This window comes from Rousettus aegyptiacus, unplaced genomic scaffold (assembly GCF_014176215.1).
Source record: "Rousettus aegyptiacus isolate mRouAeg1 unplaced genomic scaffold, mRouAeg1.p scaffold_m13_p_11, whole genome shotgun sequence".
In the NCBI taxonomy this organism is placed as follows: Eukaryota; Metazoa; Chordata; class Mammalia; order Chiroptera; family Pteropodidae; genus Rousettus; species Rousettus aegyptiacus.
The window spans coordinates 4,148,192-4,173,188 of NW_023416286.1; the positions used below are offsets into that span (position 1 = coordinate 4,148,192).

At 44.9% G+C, this 24,997-nt stretch overlaps 1 protein-coding gene and 1 pseudogene across 1 annotated transcript in view; both read left to right on the forward strand.

Annotated features, from left to right (window-relative positions):
* Positions 1-15,475: 15,475 nt before the first annotated feature.
* The window catches only part of RXFP2 (relaxin family peptide receptor 2), a 42,908-nt gene continuing 33,386 nt past the window's right edge, over positions 15,476-24,997 (forward strand). Inside the window, exons 1-3 of the mRNA XM_036228421.1 lie at positions 15,476-15,608; positions 21,213-21,359; positions 23,502-23,579. Of these exons, the coding sequence (XP_036084314.1) occupies positions 15,527-15,608; positions 21,213-21,359; positions 23,502-23,579 (307 nt within the window). The 5' untranslated portion in view covers positions 15,476-15,526. The remainder of the gene's footprint in view (positions 15,609-21,212; positions 21,360-23,501; positions 23,580-24,997) is intronic.
* On the forward strand, positions 18,159-18,273 carry LOC118609805 (annotated as a pseudogene).

The window sequence follows — 24,997 nt, forward strand, 5'->3', positions numbered from 1 at the left end:
AACGAAGACTCGGTTTGCTAAAATTAGTAATTAAATGGTTTTTAAACTACAGAACGAATTTTTGGCATATGCTGGCTAAAGACAGGCTCTGCAGACTCACTGGATCTCAGAGTCTGTTTCAATGAGTGAGGATTCCTGATTTATTTGGTGGCCAGGACTTGTATGGATCGTGGGCACTATTTTGTCCTGTTAGTCCCTCTGGACCCAGATCAGGCCTCTCTCCCTCTCTCTCTGTCTCTCTCTCTCTCTCTCTGTCTCTATCTCTCTCTCTGGGGACCCCCACAATAAAGACCTGGAGAGGTCGTCCTTACGGGTCAGCCATGCTCTGTGCTTGGCTCTAGCTCTCTGGGCTCAGCAATTTGATTCTGAAGTCAGCTGCTATGTTACACCCCGGGAAAAGAAAACTTTGTTGATATTTTCAAAGCGTTTAGTATTTACTCTCATGCGTTAGCTTCGTGTGCCTTAACTACCCATCCTGAAATCCTATGACGTGTTAATGGGATCTAGCGAATTGCGAGCCTGAGCGCTTGGAACACGCACGTGTGTATAATTACTCGCCTAACCTCACCGACTCCTGCGGTCTCGTAGCTTTTCTTTCTTTCGCTCCTTTTCCTTGGTTTACCCAAGCGGAGTCCACGTGTGCTCGTTGCATAATGACCACTCATCAGCTGCTACTCCGAAGTCAGCCGTCTGCGACTCTAATCCCTCGAGTGCCTTAATGTCAACGTCTTGAAATAAAGCTTCTCATGACTATCTTCTCCCGTATGATTTTTTAACATTCAGTCGTACCTTCGAATCCCTTTATTTTAAAGCATTTTAGGTAATTGTTTTTACAAAATGGACTCTGCTGAAACACTCCTCCTCCAGGTCCGTGACCCACGGGCTCGGTCCGGAGGTCTGAGAACCCCCAAGACGTCGCTGCCCCCCCTTTCTCTCATTACTCGTCACATCCCTCCGACTCTGCCCCTCAACATGGCTCATACTGGCTCCTTCGTCTCCACCCCCTCGGCCACGGGCTCGCTCCACGCCTTCCTGGACAACTGCCATCGATCGAACAGACCCGCTGTCCCTAACCCGCCCTCCACGGTGGCCATGCCAGCCTGCCCTCCCTTCTCTTGGATCGTAGCGTGTCCACGACTCGCCCCTTCCAGCCGCATCGCGTCTCCATTCCTCCCCACGGTGTAAAGCTCACCTCTCACGCGCGTCCCTGCTCCACGCAGGCACTTGGCGTCCTCCCACGGGCTCCTTCTCCCCAGCCCTCTGTACGTGCCTCCCTCCCCGCCTCTTCAACTGAAACATCGTTAAACTCAGTGAGCGTTTGTTGAATGAATATATCAACAAATTTTTTTTAAAAACTATCATGAGTTGCAACAGGGTGGCCCAATGATGAGCAGAGGTAACTGCTCTCTGGAGATGATCTGGGCCTTCCCTCTGCCCGTTCTCTGTCTAAACCAACGCTTTGGGCGCTGTTCTGTGTACTTCATGCAGCCGTCGGAGCGTGAAGAAACAGAACGAGACCAGTGCACAGACCCGTGTTCGTCCTCAAGCCCGAGTGCAGCAGGGAGAGGAACGGCCATTGTGAGCCTTCAGGCTGCTACGGGGGCTTCCGGCCGGCTTTGCGTCTTTATGATCCTATGACATGAGGAGCTGGCGTAATGAATTCAAAAAGAATTCAGATAAAAACGATTTTCGCTTTAAATCGGAGATCATCACCCAGCAACATTACCTGGCATGACTGCATCTGCTACGTAAAGGTCTGTTCATTCGGGGTAAACGCGGTGCACAGACTTAAAACTGAAACGGTCACCAAACAGTGCTCTAATTCATTTGCTATTGCCCGAAGTTTTAAAACGTTGGCGCTTGGGGACCGTGACACGGGTGTGCTAGAAAACGGCACCTGTCGTCTAAGCACGTCGGTCACCTTACACAAGCTTGGAGAGAGGCAGGAGAACCTCGGAAGTGTTTCGCAATCATTTCGTGAATCGCGCCACCTCCGGAAACAATCCTGACCCAGTTTAAGAAACTTAGGGATGGAGCATGATGCAGGCGACACTCCAGAAGAGAGAACGTCCGTAAAGAGAAATGGAACGTGTCCATTAATCGGTCCCACATCCGTAGCCCACGGTTCTAGGCCAACCTCCTCAAGTTTGGTCCGGAAACACCCAGGCCTGGACTGATGACTTCCAGATCTTTCTGTCTTCCTGAGTCAGGTTTTGCTGTGGCAACCAAAACAGCAACGGTAAGATACAGATCTCGGTGGCTTACAACCACCAAGTGCGCGCCTCGCTACCGGGTCTGTGTGTTGTCCGTGGCTCTTCCGGGCCCGGGGGGGACTCGGGCTCCAGAGTGCCGCGTGTGACTCCCATTCTGGCTAAGCGGTCGGCGAGCACAAAAAGCCCAAACGCACCACGCACGCACATTTACAGCCTCCGCTGGGACGTGGCACGTGCTACGGCTGGTCATGCTCACTTGGTCAAGATCAGTCTCACGGCCAAAGCAAAAGTCGATGGCACACCGAAATGCACACGACCTATAAAGAGGCACCGCCAAGTCTCACGGCAGAAAGTGGGAGCGCGTAACCCTCTACGGGGGTGGAGGGGAGGGTGCGCTAATGGGGAGCGATGATCTCGTGTGCGACGGATCCCTGAGATGCTTGCCGAGCACCTGTCCCGTTTTCGGTCGGGCCGTGTCGTAGGTGCGGGCAGCGTTCTCTGTTTCACACGGGGACCAGGATCTGCGTGACTCCCTGCCACCTTCGGCTGGACTCGAGCGCGTCCTCCTGCCGCTGTTGAGAGCAGAGGACGCGACTTCCCAGTCTCTCAACTCGCTCTTCGGGATGGCGGGCAGAGCTCGGCGTTCATAGGCGTCGATTAGAGAAGATCATTGTTCTCTTTCCCAAAACTCCATTGAGCATCTTACCAGCGTCTTCTAGTTTGATTCTTCCTTGACTTTTTAATGTGTCGTGGGCTTGACGTAATGTCCTATTCCCCTGAAGAGCTTCCCTGGGCGCGTGGCTTCCAGTGGCCAGCTGTTTGCTCTCGGAGCTCCGAGCGTTGGAGCGCTTACTCTGGGGTCCACTCTCGAGGGCCTGGCATTTCCACTTTCCCTCTGTCCGGGGTCTGTCTTTTCTCTCTGGTTCCTTTGAAAGCTTTCTCCGCATATTTGATATTATGCCATGTTTCAAAAACCCAATGTCCAGATGTAGGCTTATTTTTATTTACTCCGTGCACCGAAAACGTTTCCTCACATCTGCGACTTTTAGATTGCGTCATTTGTAGAAAATTCTCGGTCATGAGCTCCTCGGATACTGTCTCTTCTTCGTTCTCATTACTTGTCTTCTGGGATTCTAGTTAGCGGTGCGTTGAAACTTTTCATGCTTTTCTCCAAATCTCTTAGCTTCTTTTAACTTTTTTCTGTCCTGTTTATCTCTACTACCTTCTGGATGATTTCCTCACCTCTTTAATTCCAATTTACAATTTTTTCCCCTCAACTATGTATTAATGACTATTCTGTCCATCCATCGAGTTGAGCTCCACAAATACATTGTTAATTTCTAAAAAAAAAAAAAATTCTTTTGAACGGTTTCTTACTTCTGACTCATTTTCGTGATTCCATGTGCTTCTTTTTTTTCTTGCTTTTATATTCCGTAAGTGGTCATTTTAATATTTGTTCTTGTGGTTCTCAGTCGATTGCTTTTATTTCTGCTTTCACCCAAGTGCACTTGGTAAGCCGCCCCTAATTCAAAGATTCCAGAAAGACAGCGGAAATTGCTGTGCGAAGGAGCTATCATTTTTCAAGCACAAAGATCTACGAGTAGCTAACCTCCCATACTGCCAGCCGTGCTCCTCATTGCTGAGCTTGCCAAGAGCTAAAATTCCCAGAGATATAGAGCGTGACTTAAATTATTTTAAATGCAGAACATCAGAATTAGGATGGCTGAATTACTCGGGTTTTACTAGAACCTCGCTTACGGTAAGGGCACGACTCAGATAAACACCACCCTTGCTGCCCTGCTGTCGTGAGTTTGGGATTCCGATGTTTATTATTCTATAATTTATCTTTCTAAGGAAATATCTACTAATATAACTCATTCATCGAACAGTCCTCTGTCCGTTTCCCTTGAAACAGAAAGTAATAGGAAACAGCTGCGGATCAGGTTTTGCAAACAGAAGACTTGCTGCGGGGCAGAAGTGAGAGGCATTTACAAGTCTATACTGGTGTTAAGTAGAGCAGAGTTGAGTAAATATCCTGACTGAAAATATAAATTTGGCAAGGTAGAGAATTATAGCCTGTATGAAAAACTATTACACAATTCTGAAAATGGGTTAAAATCAGCGTTTTCCGGCCATATTTAAATAACGCTTGGATTTCAGAACTTTATATGTAACGAGGCTACTAAGAGATGAAAAAACAAGTAGCTAAGGAAATGCCCACCACTTCCCAACACCCAGAACTAGGTAATTGGCACCTTCAGTTAATAAACTTCCCTAGAATTTGCCCGAACCGTATTAAATTGAGCCATATGGTCAACGCTATATTCACACGAGGTTTTATACTATGATTGCCAAAAGTCTGAGTGCTCCTCGCAGGGGACTGGAAAGAAGAAATGAGTGGATCCAGGTTTGAGTCAGTAAAACACACTCGTGAGAGTCTGAAGTTACTACTACGCACGGGTGAATTGGTTTGCACGAGTCTCTCCCCCAGCTCTGCACGAGGCACTCTCGGGAGCTTCCTTACCCACCGTGTTTCTGAGGAAAGAGTAAATCCATTCGGCTGTATTTAAACATATACATCATATCCTCCTGTGCATCTCAACCATTTCGGCTCTGGTTTAAACGGCTGGACGTTTGCACTAGGTAAATCAAAGTTAAAATACGTTAAATGAAACGTTTCAATACGTGTGCTTTCTGCCTTTAGAAACCAATAAGGAGCCAAAGATGCTCGTATTATTTATAATTATTGAGTTCTGAACTTTTCTGTGCTAATATTTCGAAAACCAACTAGCCCAACACAAAGGGATAATGATTCAACTTTTTAGCAATTTGAATCTATTCCTAAGGCTTAATATTAAAAAAGAAATCTAAACCGAGTTCTTTGAAATCTTGACATTCCTTCTTTCTCCAAAACTTGTATTTTCACAGAATGTGTATTTAAACTTCAAATGGAGTTGCGATGGGCAATTCATGATATTTAATTGCACTGAAAAACTCATGCTCAGAGTTTCAGTATCAGAAAATAGCATCCATCTCCTTGGCAGCACACACAAAACATAAGAAAAACTCAACATCCTGATTTTTTTTTTAAAGCAATTTTCATCTAAAAGACTTTGAGGTTAGAGGCAAAAAAAAAAAAAAAAAAGGTGTTTGAAATATAAAACAGAATCTTGAAAGATTTCTTCTCATTTTTACTTTATTCTCTTTGCTGCTGGTGCTCTCTCTCTATCTCTCTATCTCTCTCTCTTTTTTGGTTTGAAAAATAAGACAAGAACACATCTAAATATATCTGGAAAGAGTCTTGGGGAATATAGCTCTTTTCTTAAAAGAAAAAAGAACTAACTACATTACATGCTTAATAAACTATTTTCTGTTTAAAATTCCTTCTGAGTCTTTATTCCTTCAAAGTTGGGAATAAAAGAAAGCAGAACGAAAACCCCATCTCTTATGATTTGGGATGACAGAGCCAGTCGGCACAGGAGAGTTTTTCAAATAGTGTTATTATGAAACAATTCATGAAATCACGTGAGAATCTATATCATTCACTTACAGACTCCTCTGTTCAAATCAGGACTACACTGGTCCACACACACATTTCCCGATTAGCAAAATATGTGCTTCGACAATGAAATTCTACAAGATCCTTTCGTAGAAATTTTTATGATTACACTAGGGTCGCTGACTGAACCCTATAACCAGAAGTCCCTTTCTATACTTTAACTTGTACTAATTAATTGTGCTGTTTTAGAAACTGCTCCCAGGATGTAAGAACTAAATGAAGATGACTGTTTTCTAATAGGCATGCAGCATGGAATTGAGAGCAAGGATACAATTTTCCACTTTCAAAGAGCAACACTATTATGGAGGAAGTGAATGAAGTTCATAATATTATGTAAATGTTACATGGTAAATAACTCTTAAACCCAAGGCCATTTATTTTCATTATTATTAACTTGCTAAGTGTCATTTGAAAACGACGAAGTGCATTTAAATAGAAGTAGGCAGTTCTTCATGTATTTGCCAGCAAGTGGCTTTTTGTCACTTGCTTATTGCATGAAACATATGCTTGCGAAGAGTTTCCTCACCCATTCAGTGTAAATCTATGCCTCTTCCTATTTAAGAACCTCTGTATAAGTTTGGATTTAAATGAGAGCAAATGCACTCCATGCTCTGAGGGGGAAAAATTGAAAGTGCATTTTTTTTTTCATAAAATGTTTCTTATCTAGGAATGCCAAAGCCTTATTTATGTCTCTCTGTACATACTGTGAAGAAATGACCGAGAATACCACTGAAAGTTTAAAATGAAATGAAACAAGAAAAGATAGGCTTTGTAGGGACAGAACATGATCTCTGCTCCTGCCAGGGAACTAACTGCGAGCTGTGAGCATGCTCAGACCTCGGGAAGGCACTGAAGTGGCTCCGTTAGAACTCCCGGGGTGTAAGGACACGTCTAATAACTCAGTTGCCCTCCACGCACTGCTATCATTCCGGCGTCAAACATCCCCTCGGCAGCAGACGAATGGCAATGTTCCTGCTGGTCCATCTCATCGTCCTGATGGGCGTCAAAGGTAAGGCTGCTGCTCCCTTCTCTAAAGGAGCAAAATGTCTAAAGGAATCTAATATTTCTATTGCATTCTGACACATTCGTAATAGGCTCTTTGCAGTGTTTGAAGAAACACACCTGGTCTGCATTTTCGTCCTCATATCACTAACTGCTTAGGGTCTCAGCCTAGCAGTTTCTAGGTGCAAAAAATTTTTCATGCGAACTTGCAGGGAAAATTGTGTTATCAAAACTGTAGGTAAAATATCTTTGAAAACAATGTTGGAGATATCCATTATAATGGTAAATTTTTTAATCTGAGGAAAAAAAGGGTGACTAATTAATAAGTTAAAATTTTGTCCTATGAAATTTCAATCTGCCCAAATATGTTCATAAAATTTTTGTAATTGTTAGCTGCTATTTTTGTGAACATAGTTAAACTGGGAACTGCACAGTCACAGACAAATCAAAAATTCGTTTATCTCCCAAAGAGCAAATCTATCTAAAACAAAATCACAAAAAAAGTGCAAAAGTATACCTATTTAGATACTTCTCTTTTCCATTTTTAATTTTAAACATTTTATTTTAGCCAAACTGCTACTTTTAAAGTTAGTGGCATTTTTATTATAAAACCGAGCAATAAGATTTAATCTTCACCTCACTTTAAAGAAAAATAAAGACTCATTTTGTTATGAGCTATACACTTATAAATACATAATCTATTCATTATACCCAATGCACGTTAGGATCTATTATTATTATTTCAAAATGTATCTGTATAAATTTATGATCTTTCTTACAGACTTTTGACAAAGTGAGAATAAAAGTTAGAATTTGAAATTACTTTGGTTTTCTACTAAATTCATTTTAAGATTTTAAAATATTCAATTGTATTAAAGAAATTTAACTGAATTGTTAATGTTTAAATAAAATCCAGTATTCATGAGAACTATTTCAAGAACTTCGAACAAATAAAATATTTTTAAAAGATTTAAATTTTAGTTTGAATTTGAAATACTAAAACTTTACATTTCAAATTACTTTGAAATATTATTTAAATACACAGCACAATCTGTGTTTTGCATTTTAATCTCTCTTACGTGAAAAGTTAAGTGTTATCTAAGAAGAAAAAAATATATGAATTGATTTTGTGTTAAATACAGTTGTAGAAAGCTATTTCTTTTAATTAGAGTCTTCCCTCAGATATTCATGTCCTGTACACATTGTAATATTCAATTGTTTATGATTTTTAAGAACGGTCAGCTAAAAAGTAGTGAATTTAAAACACTTCATAGAGATTATCTGTGCCTTTAAATAATTTTTTAACATATAAGGAGGTAACTATAGTCAGCCAATTTTACTACAGAATGCTTTTACTTATGGCAATGCATCTCACTGAAAAGCAAAATTGCTTAGAAAGACAAAATCCTTATGAGATGAAAAACATTTATTACTAAAAGAATGTCTTAAGATTTACCAAAATGTAATGGTGTTCTTTAAACTAAAAAAAAGAGGGAAAGGAATTTTAAACAGATGATTTTTGGTTTTTATGTCTAAGTAAATGTGATATTTCAGATCCATAGTACCAACCTGACAAGTATTTATTGATTAATTGTAAGTCCCTGGAAATTTTTATTTTCTAATTTTGCATTACTTTAGATTGCTAATTTAAACCACTATATTTAAAATTATGTTCAGAGTTAACCATATTAATCAATGCTTTGTTATTTTACTCCTACTTACAAAGATAATTTGTTACATAATTAGCAAATTAACTTTTTCTTTCTCACAATAAAATTATAGACAGTTAAAGCAGTAAAACTCTTTATAATAAACAACAAAAAAAGTCACTTAGAATTTTTAAGCGTGAAGATTGTTTTTTTTTTTTTTATTTAAATAAATATTTGGGGTAGATCCATGGGCCAGTTCCAAATAAAAGGAAAAGTTAGAAATTGTATGATTATGTTTTCTCTTCTGGCCACGGTCACCCTTGAGTACCTAAGGGATGAATGACATCGACTATCTTAAGCTATAGACATTAACTGATAAGATGAAATATCTTATTATCACTTTCTACACGTGCTTTAATCGTCAATGTATTCACTTGGGTATACTTGTCAATCAGCTTCAAACTCTCTTTGGGGGAAAAAAAGGTATTTGTGGACTAACTATGGAGAATATTCCAAACCCAAAACATGGACTTATATGGGAAATTAAAGCACAGAGTACGGAGAATGCTATCGGTACCTACCAATTGCAACTTATTCCAGTAATTTGCTAACCTTGGAAAAATGGGTTCATTAAAAAATCTTGAGCAGCATTTTGAAGCGCGGTGTATGACTGCCCCCTAGTGGACAAGTTGAACTCTCAGTTTGGACGGGTTGTTGTAAGTCCTGCCAGTTTAACTTGGTCGCTGTGACTTGAGAAATGGTTTTCCGACTACATTTTAAGTTCACACAATTACACCCATGTGGACATCGATTCATTGTGGCCAGCCGTGAGTGGCTGAAGCAACATCACTAATGCAAAGGACACACTCCTCTTGAGGGGTGCAGGGAGCCACTGTGACCCAGAAGTTAGAGCAGCTAAGATATGTTCTCCCTAAAGTCACGACGCAAACATATCTTGCAACAGATTTATTCATTTCTTCATCTTATTGTGACTAAATACGACCATGTGTAATAAGAGTTTTAAGGACTCTCGCTTGAAGGGACATGATTGCCTGTCACCCGAATTTTAGAGACAAAATTGGGATGCTGCTTTCAAGTAAGCCGATATCGAAAAAAAAATCCCATTTGTATCATAGCGAATCGGGGCCTGAATAAAATTTCACTGACTGAGACTAGTTTTTGTGTGCATAGTTATAGAATGATAAATGCTCAGTGTTTTTAGGACTATATGTATATTTGAGAACCCGAAATGGCTTGGTTCCCATGTTTGGTAAATATGTAACTGAATATTTGTCAGGCAAAGTGAACGTGCTTGTTTTACTGAAAAATAATAGTGGGATCAGGGACACAATCGTCTGAAAACGAAAAATAACTCTCCCTTCTCTGCTTGATTCGCACATACCTCTATACTTTCAGTTGTCGAGTGTGAACAGAAAAATATTAAACTTGCAATCAACATGATTCTCACCAGTGCTATATGACGATTTCCTTCGCTCACAGCAGTTCTGTGTAAATGGAATACGTGTTCGATGAGGGAAAGGCAAAGTTAAGCAATTCTCCCTTTCTCTGATTCCAGTGTATTTTTTTTTATTCAACCTATAAAGTTAAAATCTTTTTTAAGTGGCTATAGTTTTCATTCTCACGGTTCCAACAGAATTTAAAGTTGTCATTCTGGGTTTATGCGCCTCCAATCTCATTTCATGACGTTCTCCCTCCCGTTATTTCTTTGAGAATTTCAATCATCTGGATTTTAAACTGCTTTTTAAAGCAGGATCATCTCTCCGGGTCCCCAGGTGTGAATTCTCTCTTCGACGGAGCCCTGGGCACTTCCGTGAAGTTGGAGGGGTTTTCGTCCTGCACACATCTCGGTGTGACTTGTCTCCTAATTGCCACCACAGACTCCATTGGAGTCACCAGATCTGACCTGTAGTTTATATTAGCATCTCGAGGGGCAGAGGGGTTACCCTGTGTGTGATCCGGTTCCAGACTTCATGCCCCATCTGCAGAGGTGACACCGTTTTTCCTGAGGGCTGTGGGCAAGGGGCCGTGTTAAAATCAGCCTTGGTGGTCAGGCAGAGTGACTTCTTCCCCACCCACTGTCAGGGGCTCGCCCCCTGCACGTGGCTTCCTGCTGGCCCCAGCCTCCGGGCCGGCTGCGGTCAGCCCTTTCTCAAACAGGCAGGAACCCAGCTCTGTGTCCTTCTCCAATGTCAGCTCCCCGCCTACCAAGTGGGTTCGCTCTTCTGGTTTATTCTCTATTCACATTTGGTGGAGAGTTCACTCATCTCTGAGCAGAATATTTTAATGAAAACGTAATAATAATAAATAATACCATCTTTTCCTGTGTGTATGGAAAATATACCTTGTGGGGCGCATAGTCAGATTTGCTCCCGAGAGAACGTTGTGACCCAGAGGCTCAGCAAAGGGCAGGTTTTATTCCTCAGCTTTCGCACGATCAGAGATGGGGCATGAGAGGGCACACACGCCGGAGACCTGGAACCGTGGAGTAAAGCGTGTACAGGTGTAAGGGGCTTGGGCGGGAGAGGCACCAGAGTGGCGAGGAGGCTCCCGTCAGGGGGTAGACCTGTGTTCAAGTCCTCACCAGCCCTTGGCCTTCAGCACGGCCACCTCTCCGCCTCTACCGTAACATTGGCACAATTATCGAGTTTCTGAGGACCACTCGCGGTGATGTTAAAGAAATAGATTCTAGGGCTCCAAGCCCCACAGGGTCAGTGGACCCTGGGTGAGGTGTGGGGCTCTGCACCCCGAAGAGCTGATAAACTTGACAATGGGTCATGCCTGGGCAAACACCAGATTGCAGTTAGCACATCACACCAAAGGACAAGAATGCTGCTTTTTTACGAGATCCCAATTCCCGGTTATACTCCATGTGTGTACCCAGATTGCTAATGGGGTTTGCCTGGATTATTTAACATGTTAATTCTACCGAAAGAGGTTTCTCCTTTAATTTGGGGTGTTTTAAGGACAAATTGAATATTTAGCTAAGTAATAGCTGAAGCTACATCGTCCAATGATCAGTATACAGCCTCGTGATGGATAATACGCTTCAAAAAATTCAAATTAATATGTAAGTTCAACTATAAAGTCAGCTCGACATTAATTGTCACGCCCTCCTTAGGAAATAAAAAGAATTAATAAATCCATAACAGGCGCCTGGGGAAGTCTCTTCCGATTTGGAGCAAGGTCCCCATTCTCGTCGATTACCTGGTTTTCACAATCCACTTTTTCGTTCAACTATGGGTCAGTCAGTGGACACTGGACTAGCCATTTGTCTACAGCAGGAGAATAGTGACAATTTGAGACCGTCCCCTCCCCTCCCCTCCTCTCTCTGTCTCTTTCTTATTCACACCTCGTCTGAGACTTTCTGTCCTAATCACACAGGCAAAAAAAAAAAAAAAAAAAAAAGATGTATCTATTGTTGCATCTATTTCTACTCTTATTTTTAGCGTAAATTCATGAAATTTAAGAAACTCAAAAGATATTCTTTCCCATTCCATCTTTGACGGCCACTACAAAACATTCCCTCAAAAGCCTCAAATTCTGTCTGAAGGTGAGATAAGACAGTCATTATGCAAACCTACTCCTGGCGGGGAAAGGATACTAATCCATGCTGAGTGTTTGCTATTCAGAAACTCTTCCCTTATTCCGAAGTCATTCTCTCACGGTCGGTTTCTGTTCCCCACTTAAAAATGGCACCGCTGCTGTAATACCTAAAGCTGAAATGAGCGGCTGAGAGGTATAAGTCGCCCTTCCTGAGAGCACAGGGTTCTGCGGATGCTGTGTTTTTCCCGTGCGGGCGGGTGAACTGCAAGGGTGTGGCAAAGAGTAAAGCAGGAGGAAGTTGCCTGAGACGTGGAGCATCCAGTGTGATAAGCCGGTGAGGGCCGCCCTACGCCAGCCTCTGCGCAGACCGCCTGGATGTCAGGAGGGGCCTGCGCATGTCCCCTCTTTCACAGCAGACAGCTTCGAGCAAAAAAGGAAACATAAGAAAATTGAAGCATCGACGTGAGAGAAAGGAGGGAAGGGAGAGGAGCCTAGAGCTTCTGCGTGCGCCCAGCCCGCATCGATGTCATATCCAGCACACGGGCACCTAAGTGTGGCCCCGAGCTTCCGACAGGGACGGCCACTGAAGTCCCCACGTGCCGCCTGCTTCTGCGGCCTGGGATTCAGGTGTATGGCGCCCGATGACAGAAGCAATGATTAAGATTGGGTAATTTTGAGGCAAATGGCATGTGCTGAAGATTGAGAGCTTCCCCAGGCACTGGGAGAATCAAAATTAATGTGTCCTTCCACAACTGGAGCGCAGTAAACTGCGGGAAAGAGAAAAATATTTCTAATTATAATAAAACGCCACAAATACTGCAACAGAGGTATGCGCAGGAAAGACGCTTTGGGAAGAAAAGAGAGACAGTTCACACTCCGGGGTGGTCTCGGGGGGTCAGGAAAGTGTTCAGGGAGTGACTTCTGGGACAAATATCAAAGAAGGGATGGCGTGGGAACGGAGAAAAATTGCATTTCACATAGAGAGAGCAGCACAAGCCAAGTCTCGATGTCTTATTAAGTGTAAAAGCCAGGGCTGCGGGAGCGTCCTGACTGGACGCCATCCTTCTAAAAGGCAGAGGACAATGGCCCACGGGCCGGGCCTGATCCGAAGTCACTGAGGACAATGCAGTTTGTTCACTCGCAATGCAGCGGAGTATGTCATTGGTGACAATACCACAGTTGTCACCCATTTCACCCTCCCAGGACACGTGTATTGGTCTCAGGTCGGGTGGGGCCGTTATGAATGAAGCGTCTGAATCTGCTCATCCGAGCCGCTTGCTGCGCCTGCGCGTTAGTGTCTGTGGGCGGAGCCTAGAGGGAAAACTGCTGACTCAGGAGATGTGCAAGCTTCGCCTTCGGCGGGTAATGAATGACAAACCCTGTTTTCAAAACTGTTGTTCTGATTGACACTCCCGCCAGTGTATGCGAGTTCGCACGGCTTCGCGTCCTTGCCAAGTACTGTGTGATGGGTCGGCTTTTAAAATTATAGCCATACTGGTAACCCACAGTGATATCTCATTGTAGTTTTAAAATTGCTTTTCCCTGATTACAAATTAGATGTAATACCTTTTTTAGATGTTATTTGGCCATTTGGATGGCCTCTTGTTTCGTTTTTATTCAAGTCTCTTGCCCATTTTTCTTTTTTTCTTTTTTGTTCATGTTTTCCTTATTAATTTGTTGATATGCCTATGTGGGTGTATCTTTTAATTAGACTTTTTTGCAAACATTTTCTACTCTGCAACTTGCCTTTATACTTTTTTAACGATGACTTTTTCTTCTTTTTACAACAGATCTTAATTTTATAGTCTAATTTAGCTCTTTTTTTATTACAATCGATGCTTTTGTTTATTTTTGTTTGTTTGTTTCTGGTATCCTCCTTAAAATCTCTACCCTAAAGTCATAAAGATTTTCTCCTATACTCCTTTTCAGAAACTCCATTGTTTCATCTTCTATATTTAGATCTATAATCCACATAGAATTGACTGTCTGTCACAACTGCCACTTGGTCATAAATGTTTATATGTGTATCTGTCCTTTCCTGAACTTTCTATTCTGTTCCATCGGTCTATTTTTTTCTTATCCTTGTACCAATATCATACTGCCTGACTTATTGCTCCTTTCTCATAAGTCTTGTTATACATTTAAGTTCTCTCGCCTTCGGCTCCGTCTTCGAGGCTGACCTGCCCCTTCTACCCCACGCTTTTTCGAAACAACTTATCTATTTCTACGCACACATACACGCACACTCCTGGACTTTTATTGTAATTGCTTCGAAACTAAAGACAAATTTGGGGGGGGGGAATGAACATCATTCAAATATTAAGTCTCCATTTCCTTAGGTCATTAATGCCTCTCGGTAATTTTCTATACTTTGCATAAATGTCCTGCAGATTTTTGTTAGATTTATTCCTCAATATAGGACACTGTTGATGCTGGAGGAAAACATATGTAGTCTATTAAACATTTCATTTTCTAATGATTTGTCGCTGACATGTAGAAATTAACTCGATTTTTACGGAAACGTTCCTAAGCTCGCTAATGCCGACCATTTCTTGTTTTAAATGTTGTATGTTCGCGATCATTCATGAACGATGGAGGTTTCGTGTCTTCTCTTCCGACGCGACGTCGATCGACTTGCCTTGCCTCACTGTGCGCTAAATCCTCCAGCACGTGTTGAACAGAGGCGGTGACAGCGGCACTGCCGTCCTGTCCCCAGTCTCGAGGGTGGAGCCTTCGGAAATTCACATCGAGTGTCCTATACTCGCTGGGGTTTTATAGATACCCCTGATTGAATCCAGTAAGCTACCTCCTATTTTTAGTTTTCGTCATTTTATGGTCAGAATCTGATCATTCCACCCACTCCTGGAACCCGCCCCCTTCCTCCTCCCACCCGCCCCCCCCCCCCCGTTATAAGCAAAGTTAAAGACAAGTTGGGAGAAAATACTTAGGAGTTACAGAACGGAGGGCTAATGTCCCTAACAAATGCCAGATCCAACTGTCTCACACCCAGTTCCAAACACCGTGTCCCAGACCGCCACTGTGAGCCAGGAAAGTCTCCTCAGCCCAGAGCATAAATGATGCAAGGAGTTTTTCTAAATGCGTTCCTTTCAAAGTACAGTCTTTTCTTCACTGATATGTTCTCTCTAAGTTTTAGCACTTAAATACTCTTTTTTTTTTTCTAACAAGTCCTTATGATAATACGTGATCATTTAGAACTTTTTAATGTTCTTATTTGACAAACTAAAAAAACTTTTTGCGGGTTAGAGAAACTTTTTGCAGGTTCCTTTAAACTCTTTAATTGACCCAGTTGGTCTGAGAAACTTCCGACCTTATGTGTATGGGTGACATTTAGGAGCCAACGCCCCGAGGGGGTAAGGAGGGGGTGGGAGGGAAGGAGGAGGGAGACCTGAGCAGGGAGGTATCACAAAGCCACAGCACAAAAGGCGTCAACCTGGCGACTGTGCTTAGTTGTGTGGACGGTTCAGAGAACTAAGTAGAGTGAAGACTGGAAAGTGCCTTTCGTATTCAGCGACCAGAGGATGTTGATGCTTCTGGTGGGAAGGATGTCAGCAGAGCCGCGAGGCCAGACCAAATGCTGTGGGGTCGGAGAGAGAAAGAGTGGTAAGGAATGCAGATATCGGCTTGTATGGTTTTTTTCTGAGAAATTTAATTTCGAAGGGAGAAGTATGCTTCAGGTCTGGCGTGGATATATAGGACTTGTGTTGATTGGTGGGTTGGTTGGCTGGTTGCTCAGTTTGTTTGTTTGTTTCGAAGACTGAATAAGGTTAAAGTTAATGGAAAAACCAGGGGAAATACAGGGATATTGAAAACATTGGAGATAAAGGAAATAATTAATGGAGAGGGAATCTGAGGAGATGAGGTTAAATGGAGTACGACAGAACAGACGGAGGGCCGCCCCGTGCGCAGGAAGAGGACCCTTCGCCCTCTGCGCATTGTGGGGGAAGCAGCCAGGGCCTCGGCCGAGGGCTGGGCGGCTTCCACACGGCTCAGCACCAGCGGTTGACGTGAGCGGCGCCCGCTCTCGTGAGAGGTGCCTCCTGCCCAGCCACGTGGATGTGGGTAAATCTGCCACCAAGAGAAAGAAGAGCCAGTGAAAGTCCCTTGAGGTGGAGCAGTCAACAAATCAGAGAGGAAAGATGAGAGACAGAGACAGAGACAGACAGGCAGAGGTCGCCGCCTGCCTTCCTCCCCGCATGTCCCCAGCTGAGGCCCCATCGGGCTCCACCTGTCCCCTTCTCTGTCACCCTTGCCACACTCTTCCTTTACCCACCAGAGTGTTCGCTCCCAGAGCTCACTGTGCTCCAGCAGGTTTTCGAAGAGAGTCTCTCAAGCCCAGCGCAGTGCAGAGATAGGTATTTACATACTGAAAGAAAAGGTTTTAACCCCAAAGAATGCATCCCTACAGGTGAATGTAAGTGGGCTACTGGTCAGTAGAAGAGGTGTTTTGGGGAGGTGTCCTTGTACCTGTAGACCTCAGAACCATGAGGACCATGGCATCGGGTTCACGACCCAGGTGATGGCACCCGGCCGAGGGCACGTGGGCCGAAATCCAGCCCTGTGATGGCGATGTCAACAGTTTGAAATTCTCTTTTTTCTTCTCAGTTCAAACCAACACATATTGTTCCAAAAATTAGGCATCATCGCCCAGCCCCCTCTCACGGGTCTGTTCAAACGTGAGGCCCTGGTCTGGCGAGGAAGATGGGGTGTTGGTTTCCGCAGAAAGTCTGCGAGTAGGACCCCGAGAGAGAGCCTAAGGTGGTTGCTTCGTCCCGGAAGAACAGGACAGAAAGTGGTGGCTGACCGAAATCCAGTCAAGGCGGTAATGTCCGAAGTGGGAAGGAGGTGGCGCAGAGGCGCGCACGGAACGGGACCCCGAGTCCCCCCGGGGGCTCGGTCCCTGCTGGAGCGGGCCGCAGGGACGAGGGCCCCGCACTGGCCGAGAAGAGGGGCGCGCGCGTCTCCTAGGGTTTCCACGCTCGGGCTCCAGAAGATGCCAGAAACGCAATGGAGACGCCGGTGGGCAGCGAGGGGCGCCCTTAGGCAGCCGTCCCAAGGCGCCCTGCGGCCCTCGAGCCATTCAAAGGCCCCTCGCACGGACGCGGCCCGATGGCGACCAGAGTGAGGAGGCCGACGACGGAGCGAGCCCTGTCTCGTCTCCGCCCGCGCCGGGCTGTGTGACCCGCGGGCGCCCCGCAGAGGCCATGCCCCAGGTCTCCATGGAAACAGCCCCTTCCACGTCCACAGACCGCGGGAAAAACAGCGACAGCACAAGTTTTCCTCGGTCGATTCTTCTCTGGTGTGTACCAAGTGCAGCAGGGATTCTTAATTATTTTGAAAATTGTGTAATGACAGAACGGGATGATAAATGAAGACCAAGCAATATTTTGTCTCAATAAAAATGTGAGGCCGCCACTCTGGGGAGTCTGCACCTTGAAGGGGGCTCATTCTTCTGTTCCTCTTTTATCTCTAAATGACCTGCTCGCGGCTTCGTTCATTTAAAACCAATCGCTGAGCAGGAAGCAAGCACCAGGGACTAAGTCAGACAATAAGGGATGCGAAGAGCCGGGAGTAGGGGATGGGTTTCGTTTATTTATTTCCCTTCTACGTCAAATCGATACCTTGAGATGTGTTTGGGGAGATCCTCGGATGAAAGATGGGGAACGATGAGGAATGCAGTCCATCAATCGGTTCTGTTTGCATGTGGTCAGCCTTCGCCCCATCCCCAGAAAAGGAGATTACCTCGACCTCGTCTGTGACGGGTGCTAGCTTGTCTCCCTCGAGGTGAGTCTCTGTGAAGTGGCGTTTAGCTGGGCGCAGCCCTCGAAGAGGTCGAGGTTGGCTCCGTGATAACCCAGCCTCAGCTTCCTGCTTCGAAATGGTCTTTAATCGAATGTCTTATCACTTCTTCTAGATCATTAATAGAACAATATTAATATCGTATAGGCCGTAAGGACATTTTCATTGCTTAGTTATCATGTACAACCCCTCATGCACTTTCGAAAGAGATTCGAGGATGCGTAAGATATAAACCACATACGTTATATGGCTTTTAAAATAGAACACTAAGAAGGAGTCGGGAAAGCTTTGTTAAAGTCCCTATTTTTTCTTTAAAAGAAGTCACATAAAAACCCAGTGGAGCTATGGTCCAGGGTCTACGGCCATGCCACCCTGAACGAGCCCGATCCCATCTGATCTCGGAAGCAGAGCAAGGTTGGGCCTGGTTAGTACTTGGACGGGAGACTAGGAAGACCAGGTACTATAGGCACAAATAATAAGAAATAATTTAAAAAATAAAAGAAGTCACACAAAAAAGGCACGGCGAGCTTCCACTCGGCATCAGAGCCTCCTTTTCCCAGCCCCGTTTTCTTACCTCGTGTCGAAATCGCCCGTCAGCCGACGGTACCCGAAGGCTCGCCGTGGGCCGGGCACCCTTCAAGCACTAGCATGTCTCGCTCGCAAAGCACGCCCATGATGGGGATATCGACAGTAACTATTTAAATATGAGAAAACTCACGCTTAAAGAGGCCGCGTCGCTTGCTTGAAGTCACACAGTTAGCGAGTGGCCAAGAGAGTGCCGGCCCGGGCAGGTGTGATGGTCTCCGGAACGCGACATCACTAATGAACAGCTGTATTTTTTATTTCGCTTTTTAAATTGTTATTAAATTTATTGGGATGACATTGGTTAATGAGATTCCTCGGGTTTCGGGTGTACGGTTGTATGACACGGGATCTGTATACCGCATTGTGTGTTCACCGCCCCAAGTCGAGTCGTCTTCTGTCACCATAGATTTGACCCCCTTTACCCACTTCTACCAACCCCCCACCCCCTTTCCCTCTGGTAACTGCCATACTGTTGTCTGTGTCTATGAGTTTTTTTTGTTTGTTTGTTCATTTTTTGCTTTTTATTTCATATCCCACATATGAGCGAAACCATAAATATCGGGTCACACCCTGTTAGCGGATGGCTCATGAGATCAACTTAGTGACTCGCGATCCCTTCTTAAGAGAATAAGATAAAATAGCCATGATCAGGGTACATCACACAGAGCAAAAGGCAAGTAATGTTTCAAGGAGCCTTGTTTTCAGTCCGTGTGTGTTTGTGTGCTGGACTGTGAGAGTAAATTTATTTCTAAGTGTGAGTTACTACTGTCTTAAAAATGTCAGTGCTACACTAAGATATATTGACTCTTACTCATGTTCTGAACACAGGAAGACTACTAGTTTTCATAAATCTACCTTCCACAGAAATCGTTACGAGAAGTTAAGAGATTTAAAAATCTATGACTCACTGTGAAGAGACGTCACAAGTCAACCCCCAGAGCCACGTGGCAGAGAGAGTTTTCCTAAAATAGTCAGGCCCAACTGGTCCTCCGCCTGGTTGTTGACAGTAGATCATTCATCTACCACTGCAGCAATAGCGGAGAAAATGTATCTTGCTTTTGTAAAAACAAAAATCCAGAGGTTAGAAAAACTTCTGAGGGCCATCGTCCCCGCTCAGGGAAGGCCCAGCAGCTTCCAGGAGAGTGTGCGCTGTTACCTCCTGCTGTCCCCAAGAGGGGTCCGGGCTCCTCTCTTTTATGTGTTTGTTGGAACTTGACAAAAAGACTAAAGCGCAGATAATCCAGTTCTCCACTCATCCTCTCACGGCATCATCAAAAGCCTAACAGGCACTATAACTCACAGGTAGCTTTAGTGCCTACATTCAAACTCCTGCCCCCAAAACAGATGGCGTTGTTTGTCGAATGACGAAGGCTGGCAGGCTTCACCTGCTTCAGGAGAACCCAGTGCCCCGCCTGGTTCGGAGGGACATCTGGCTTCAAGACGGCTGTACTTGGGGGCCTGGCTCTCACAGGGCGTTTTCCCGAGAACCGGAGCGGACGGACGTGTGTTCACAGTCTCCGTCTCCATGTCCCCATCTTCACCCGGAGGTTATAACGCCAACCACAAGAGCCGCCAGCAAGTGGGATAATGAGGAGGCGCCCACGCAGAGTACACGATGCTTCACAGAGGTTCGCTCTCCATCCTTCTGCTAATTAGAAAGCGTCGGGGCACCGGCCCAAGGGCACGCCTGGCCACGATGCCAGCCTTCGGTGGCATGGAGAAGGACGCTTTGCCAACACCCTTTGCTCCCTTAGACGAGTCATAATGAATTGTAGCCATGCCTGAGTCTATTTCTGTGACTTTTTTGTGCTGCACCCCTTCTTAAAACATACGTGACTTCCACCATTTTCCTAGAGTATTTACAAAGAACACGTCTCTTTATTTTCTGGGAAGCACTCTTTCAAAATGGAAAGGATGTCTCTCATATATAAATTTCTGGAACTTTTTGGTCATCTTATCCCCAGATATAGTAACTTTGTAAATGTCAATTATCTTACCTTTCTGCGTTCCCTCTTTCAACCCGCTTATTCAACTCTCATTCATTTTCTCATGTTGAGAAGGCTATTTTTTATTGGTTTTCGTAGGAGATTTATGCTCCTTCGAATGCAAGTTCCTGATTCAGCTGATAACCTCACAGCACAGGGGTCAGAGGGATGACTCAGATCTGACCTTTGTGACTTTCCAGATGGATGACTGCATTCACCCCTCAAACATAAAGTATAAAACCACCTATACATAGACTTGTCTCAGGAGTAACAGATAAACGGGTGTGCCAACTGCCTGGCACAGAGTTAGCTCAATGAGATATTGGTATTTACTATTATCACTCCTTATTCAGGCGTGGTTCTGGATTTCTCTCTAATTCACACTTAAGCTGTTATATATAACGTGTGTGTGTGTGTATGTGTGTGTATTATTTTAAGCCACCTCAAATCTTTCTTGAAAAAGGTTAATAAGTAAATAAATTCACCAATTTGCTCCTGTGAGCTCATGGTCTTGCCTTTCTGTTCCAGGAATAGGCAAGTCTTTGATTTTCTACAAAAGTAGGATAATTGCTTTGGTCTTATTTACCATTGCCTTCCTGTAGTGAATTCAAATTGAGCTTCGATTCCTTTCTTGGTTTTGCTGGTGTCAGGTATGATCGCGACCGTTGAAACTGTTGTAATTAAGAATACTATTCATAGAAGTCGTGTGCTAAGAATAATACCAGACCAATTCACCTCATAGGGCTCTTGTGAAAATTAAATGGGATAACGCGAACACGGTTTGGCCATATTGACTCCTTCTTGCTATTAGACGAGATTTTTGTCCCCTTTCACGCAGATTTCTCACTGGCGGAAGGCAGTACAGTCCCTCCTCTGTGCCCGAAAGGATATTTCCCCTGTGGGAACCTGACCATGTGCTTACCACGGGCTTTTCACTGTGACGGCGTGGATGATTGTGGGAACGGTGCCGACGAGGAGAACTGCGGTGAGCCTCCCCCCCACCCCCACCTGTGGGCTCCACCTCGTGAACCCCCCAAAGCTGCAGGTGGCTCGGATAATTGTCATGAACCAAGAGATGGCTTGGTATTCTCTAGGGAATCCTTTTAGACTACAAATAATCACTCCCCGATTTGTTTGTGATAATTACCTGAATATTTCATACATAGAGGTTGCTGAAAACAGAAATACAGTATCATAAAGTGTTACATTTGATAAAAGTTGAAACTGTGTTTTAAATTCTACTTAGAGACCCATATTCTAATTCTAAATGGCTTCCTGAGAAAGGCCCGCCTAGAGAATTAATTGATTTGACAGACCTAGATCGAGTGTCTACTGTGTGCCAGGTGCTCTCGAAATCACCAGGACCCAGGAGGTTAAAGGGAGACAAGAGTCGTCCCCTCGTGAAGTTCACGTGGGCCATGTGAATGAGGAGGAGGAGGACAATAAGCTCGTCCATAAATGAGATAGAAAGTGACTTTGTTGGAAGGGTTGCTTTAAAGACATAACCAGGGAAGACCTCTGTGAGAGGATGACATTTGAATCGAGGATGAAATGAGAGGAGAGAAACCACGAAATATTCTGGAGGAACGGAGTTCTAGGTAAGGACGCAGCAAGTGCAAAGGCCCTGAGGCCGAAGGAAGAGAGACAACATGTTTGTGGGACAGAAAGGCCACTGTGGCTTGACCAGAGTGACCGAGAATATAGAGGGGTAAAGAAGGAAGCGGAGGACAGATCAGAAAGGGTCTTCCAAGGCCATTTCCGGTCTGTAGACTGAGACTGTATACATTACTTAATTTAACCTGGAGAGGTTGACATGCACAGTTAGTCCCAGAGTAGATACCAGAACCCAGATCTCCCGAACCTGAAAGGCTCCTGTATGTTTTCCACCACGCAAAATGACTGCTCCTTGGCACCGCCCAGCTAGCGATTACGGCGACGCAGCCAAGTCCTGGCAGAGATGCTCGGCGTCTGTCCTCGGAATCCGCTCTGCGCCCTGGTCTCACGCACGCTTCCCTCTGCTGGGACACGTGGCCTCGCCTCCCGCCAACCCCTCCTACTCGTCCCTTAGCATGTGGCCGAGGCGTCCCCCCCCTCACCTGAGACGCTCGGCCGCCCTGGGCGGGCTTCCCCACGCGGAAGCTCCATCGCCAGTCAGGGACGAGCACCCTTTCTCTGTCGCCGTAGCGCCCTGGCGTACTCGTGCGACTGTACTACGGACCGCCTTGCCTTTTCACCGTCTTTCTCTCGCTGGACGCGGGCTCCTCACGAAGAAGTCCTGTCTGCATCTTGTTTTCATGTCCCAGAGCCCAGAACGGTAGAGGACAGAGCAGATGCTCAGTCCACGTCCAGTGACGGGGCGTCTCTCTGGATGCCAGTGCAAAGCCACTCAAATCCTTGGCCTTTCCTCTTCACTGCGTGGGTTCAAAGAGACCTGTGGACGGCCATTCGAATTGATTTTTCTATTTGTGTGAACGTCAGTATTATACATTATATTGCATATCTTACCGCGTTAATAGCACATGCTAAAGTGAGGATGCTTCAAAATCAGGCCTCCTTTTTAAAAATAATATTATTTTGTCGCCAAAAAAAGAGAAAGGATCTTGGCAAATGAGCAGACCATATCCTCTGACAAATCAAGAAAAGATTATTTCTCTCAACAGGACTAGGTAGCCTTTATTAAAAGGGACTTCGTTTTGGTTTATTGGAAAGGGCAGGGGACATAAATCCTATCAGAACTCGTTACATCGAGTATGTGTCTTCACATACATATGCAGCAGTATGAATATGACGAAATAAAATTTAGATGATATCTTCTTCTGAGGACCCAAACATTAAGATCAAACTTTCAAACGTCGGCATTAGAAATAGGTGATATTTTTTAAGATGTATGTAAAATTAGCATCTATTTCCATTATAGGTTTTATGATACATACATTCGAAGCGTTTGTAATTGCAGAGAAGGGGGAAACTCTAGAAGTCTGCCTCCTTGTTCTCCCTTACCGTTGATGTCCTCGATTACTTAAACCCGTTTCTTAGCCTATTTCATTACCAAACTTTTAGGCTTTTGTTTTGTGCTTTGATATTTGATTTATAGCATAACTGACACATATTCATCACCATTTCGCAGGGGACACTAGTGGATGGGCGACTATATTTGGCACAATCCATGGAAATGCTGATAAAGCGGCATTCGCACAGGAGTGCTGTAAGTGGCGTGGGTTCAAAGTCTCGGGATCGGCTCGTGGGCACCCTGTTGTGGTGCATGGATTTACGTGGGGAGTGTGATCAGGGCCCTTTAGGTTTCCATTTCGGGTCAAAGAATTGCGGTGGTCAACTGGTCTACTGCCCGCCTGCCTGGGACTAAAAAGACAAAAAAAAAACATGACACGCTCCATTCATGTTCATTTCATGTGTCAGCCTCTGATTGCAAGAATACATAGGGAGTGAATAATTGTAGAAAAATGAGGATCGTATTTCTTTTAATTGCTTTCTTCAATGAGCATATTGGTCACCAACTACTCTGCAGCCCCTGTGTTAGGCACTGACAGTCCGATGATGGACAGGATGTGGCCCCGCCCACAGGTACCTCACATCCTGGCTGGAAAGACAGGTCCTTGTAGAAGCAGGAAGGATATAGTATTAGTGCTGAATTGGAGGAATGGGGTTTGCAGAAGGGAACGCGGAAACCCGCTGGAAGGAATAACGGTTCTGCCTCGGGAGGGAAAAGGCCCACAGAGAGGACGACATTGAGATGAACTTGGAAGTCCTTGGGCGGAGGGACGGGTAAAAGGCAATGGGATGAGCAGAGGAGCAAGATCGGCAAAACGCGGGGGTAGGAAGGTGCGGGGCGCGCTCCTCGGAGCCTTCGCGGTGGTGCCGCGCGCATGGGGGAGGGGTGCGGGGCCGGACCTGGAAGGGGGGCTGCCCATGAAGGGCTCGGGGTGCACACTTTGGAGTTTGACCTGTATCCTGTAGGTAGAATCATGTCTCTGCACACACATGTTACATATGTGTGTGTGATAACATGTGATATTACATATAATATACATAATATATGTACACATATAGACATAATTATGTAGGCGTGTGTACAATTAAATGCATACATTAGTATGTGTATACAATTATGCGTATGCATTAAATGTTACACTAACAGTATACTATGCTTTTTATATACTTTATGATACACGAATGTATCATATGTAAAAGTTAGAGTAAATTAAAAATTGAGAATCAATATCACTGAAAGTTACGATACAATCTTTCTGAGCCACACACTGCCACACACTGGCCAAAGCTGGGAGCTTCTTTTCCTTTAATGAAGAGGAAGACGCACAGGATAAGTGTTTGTGAGGACGATGCTCCCAGCAGAACTGTGGAGACTGGACGAGAACTGTGCTTCTCCGCCTCGGGCAACACTTCCCCCCAGAACCTCTGGGTCACTCCCGGCGTCTCGTGGGCAGAGGCCTGGGACACTCCCGAACACCAGTGCACAGGGCAGCCCCCAGAACCTCGGGGTCACTCCCGGCGTCTCGTGGGCAGAGGCCTGGGACACTCCCGAACACCAGTGCACAGGGCAGCCCCGCAGCGGAGAATGACCCGACCCAAGTGCCCCCCTCGCCG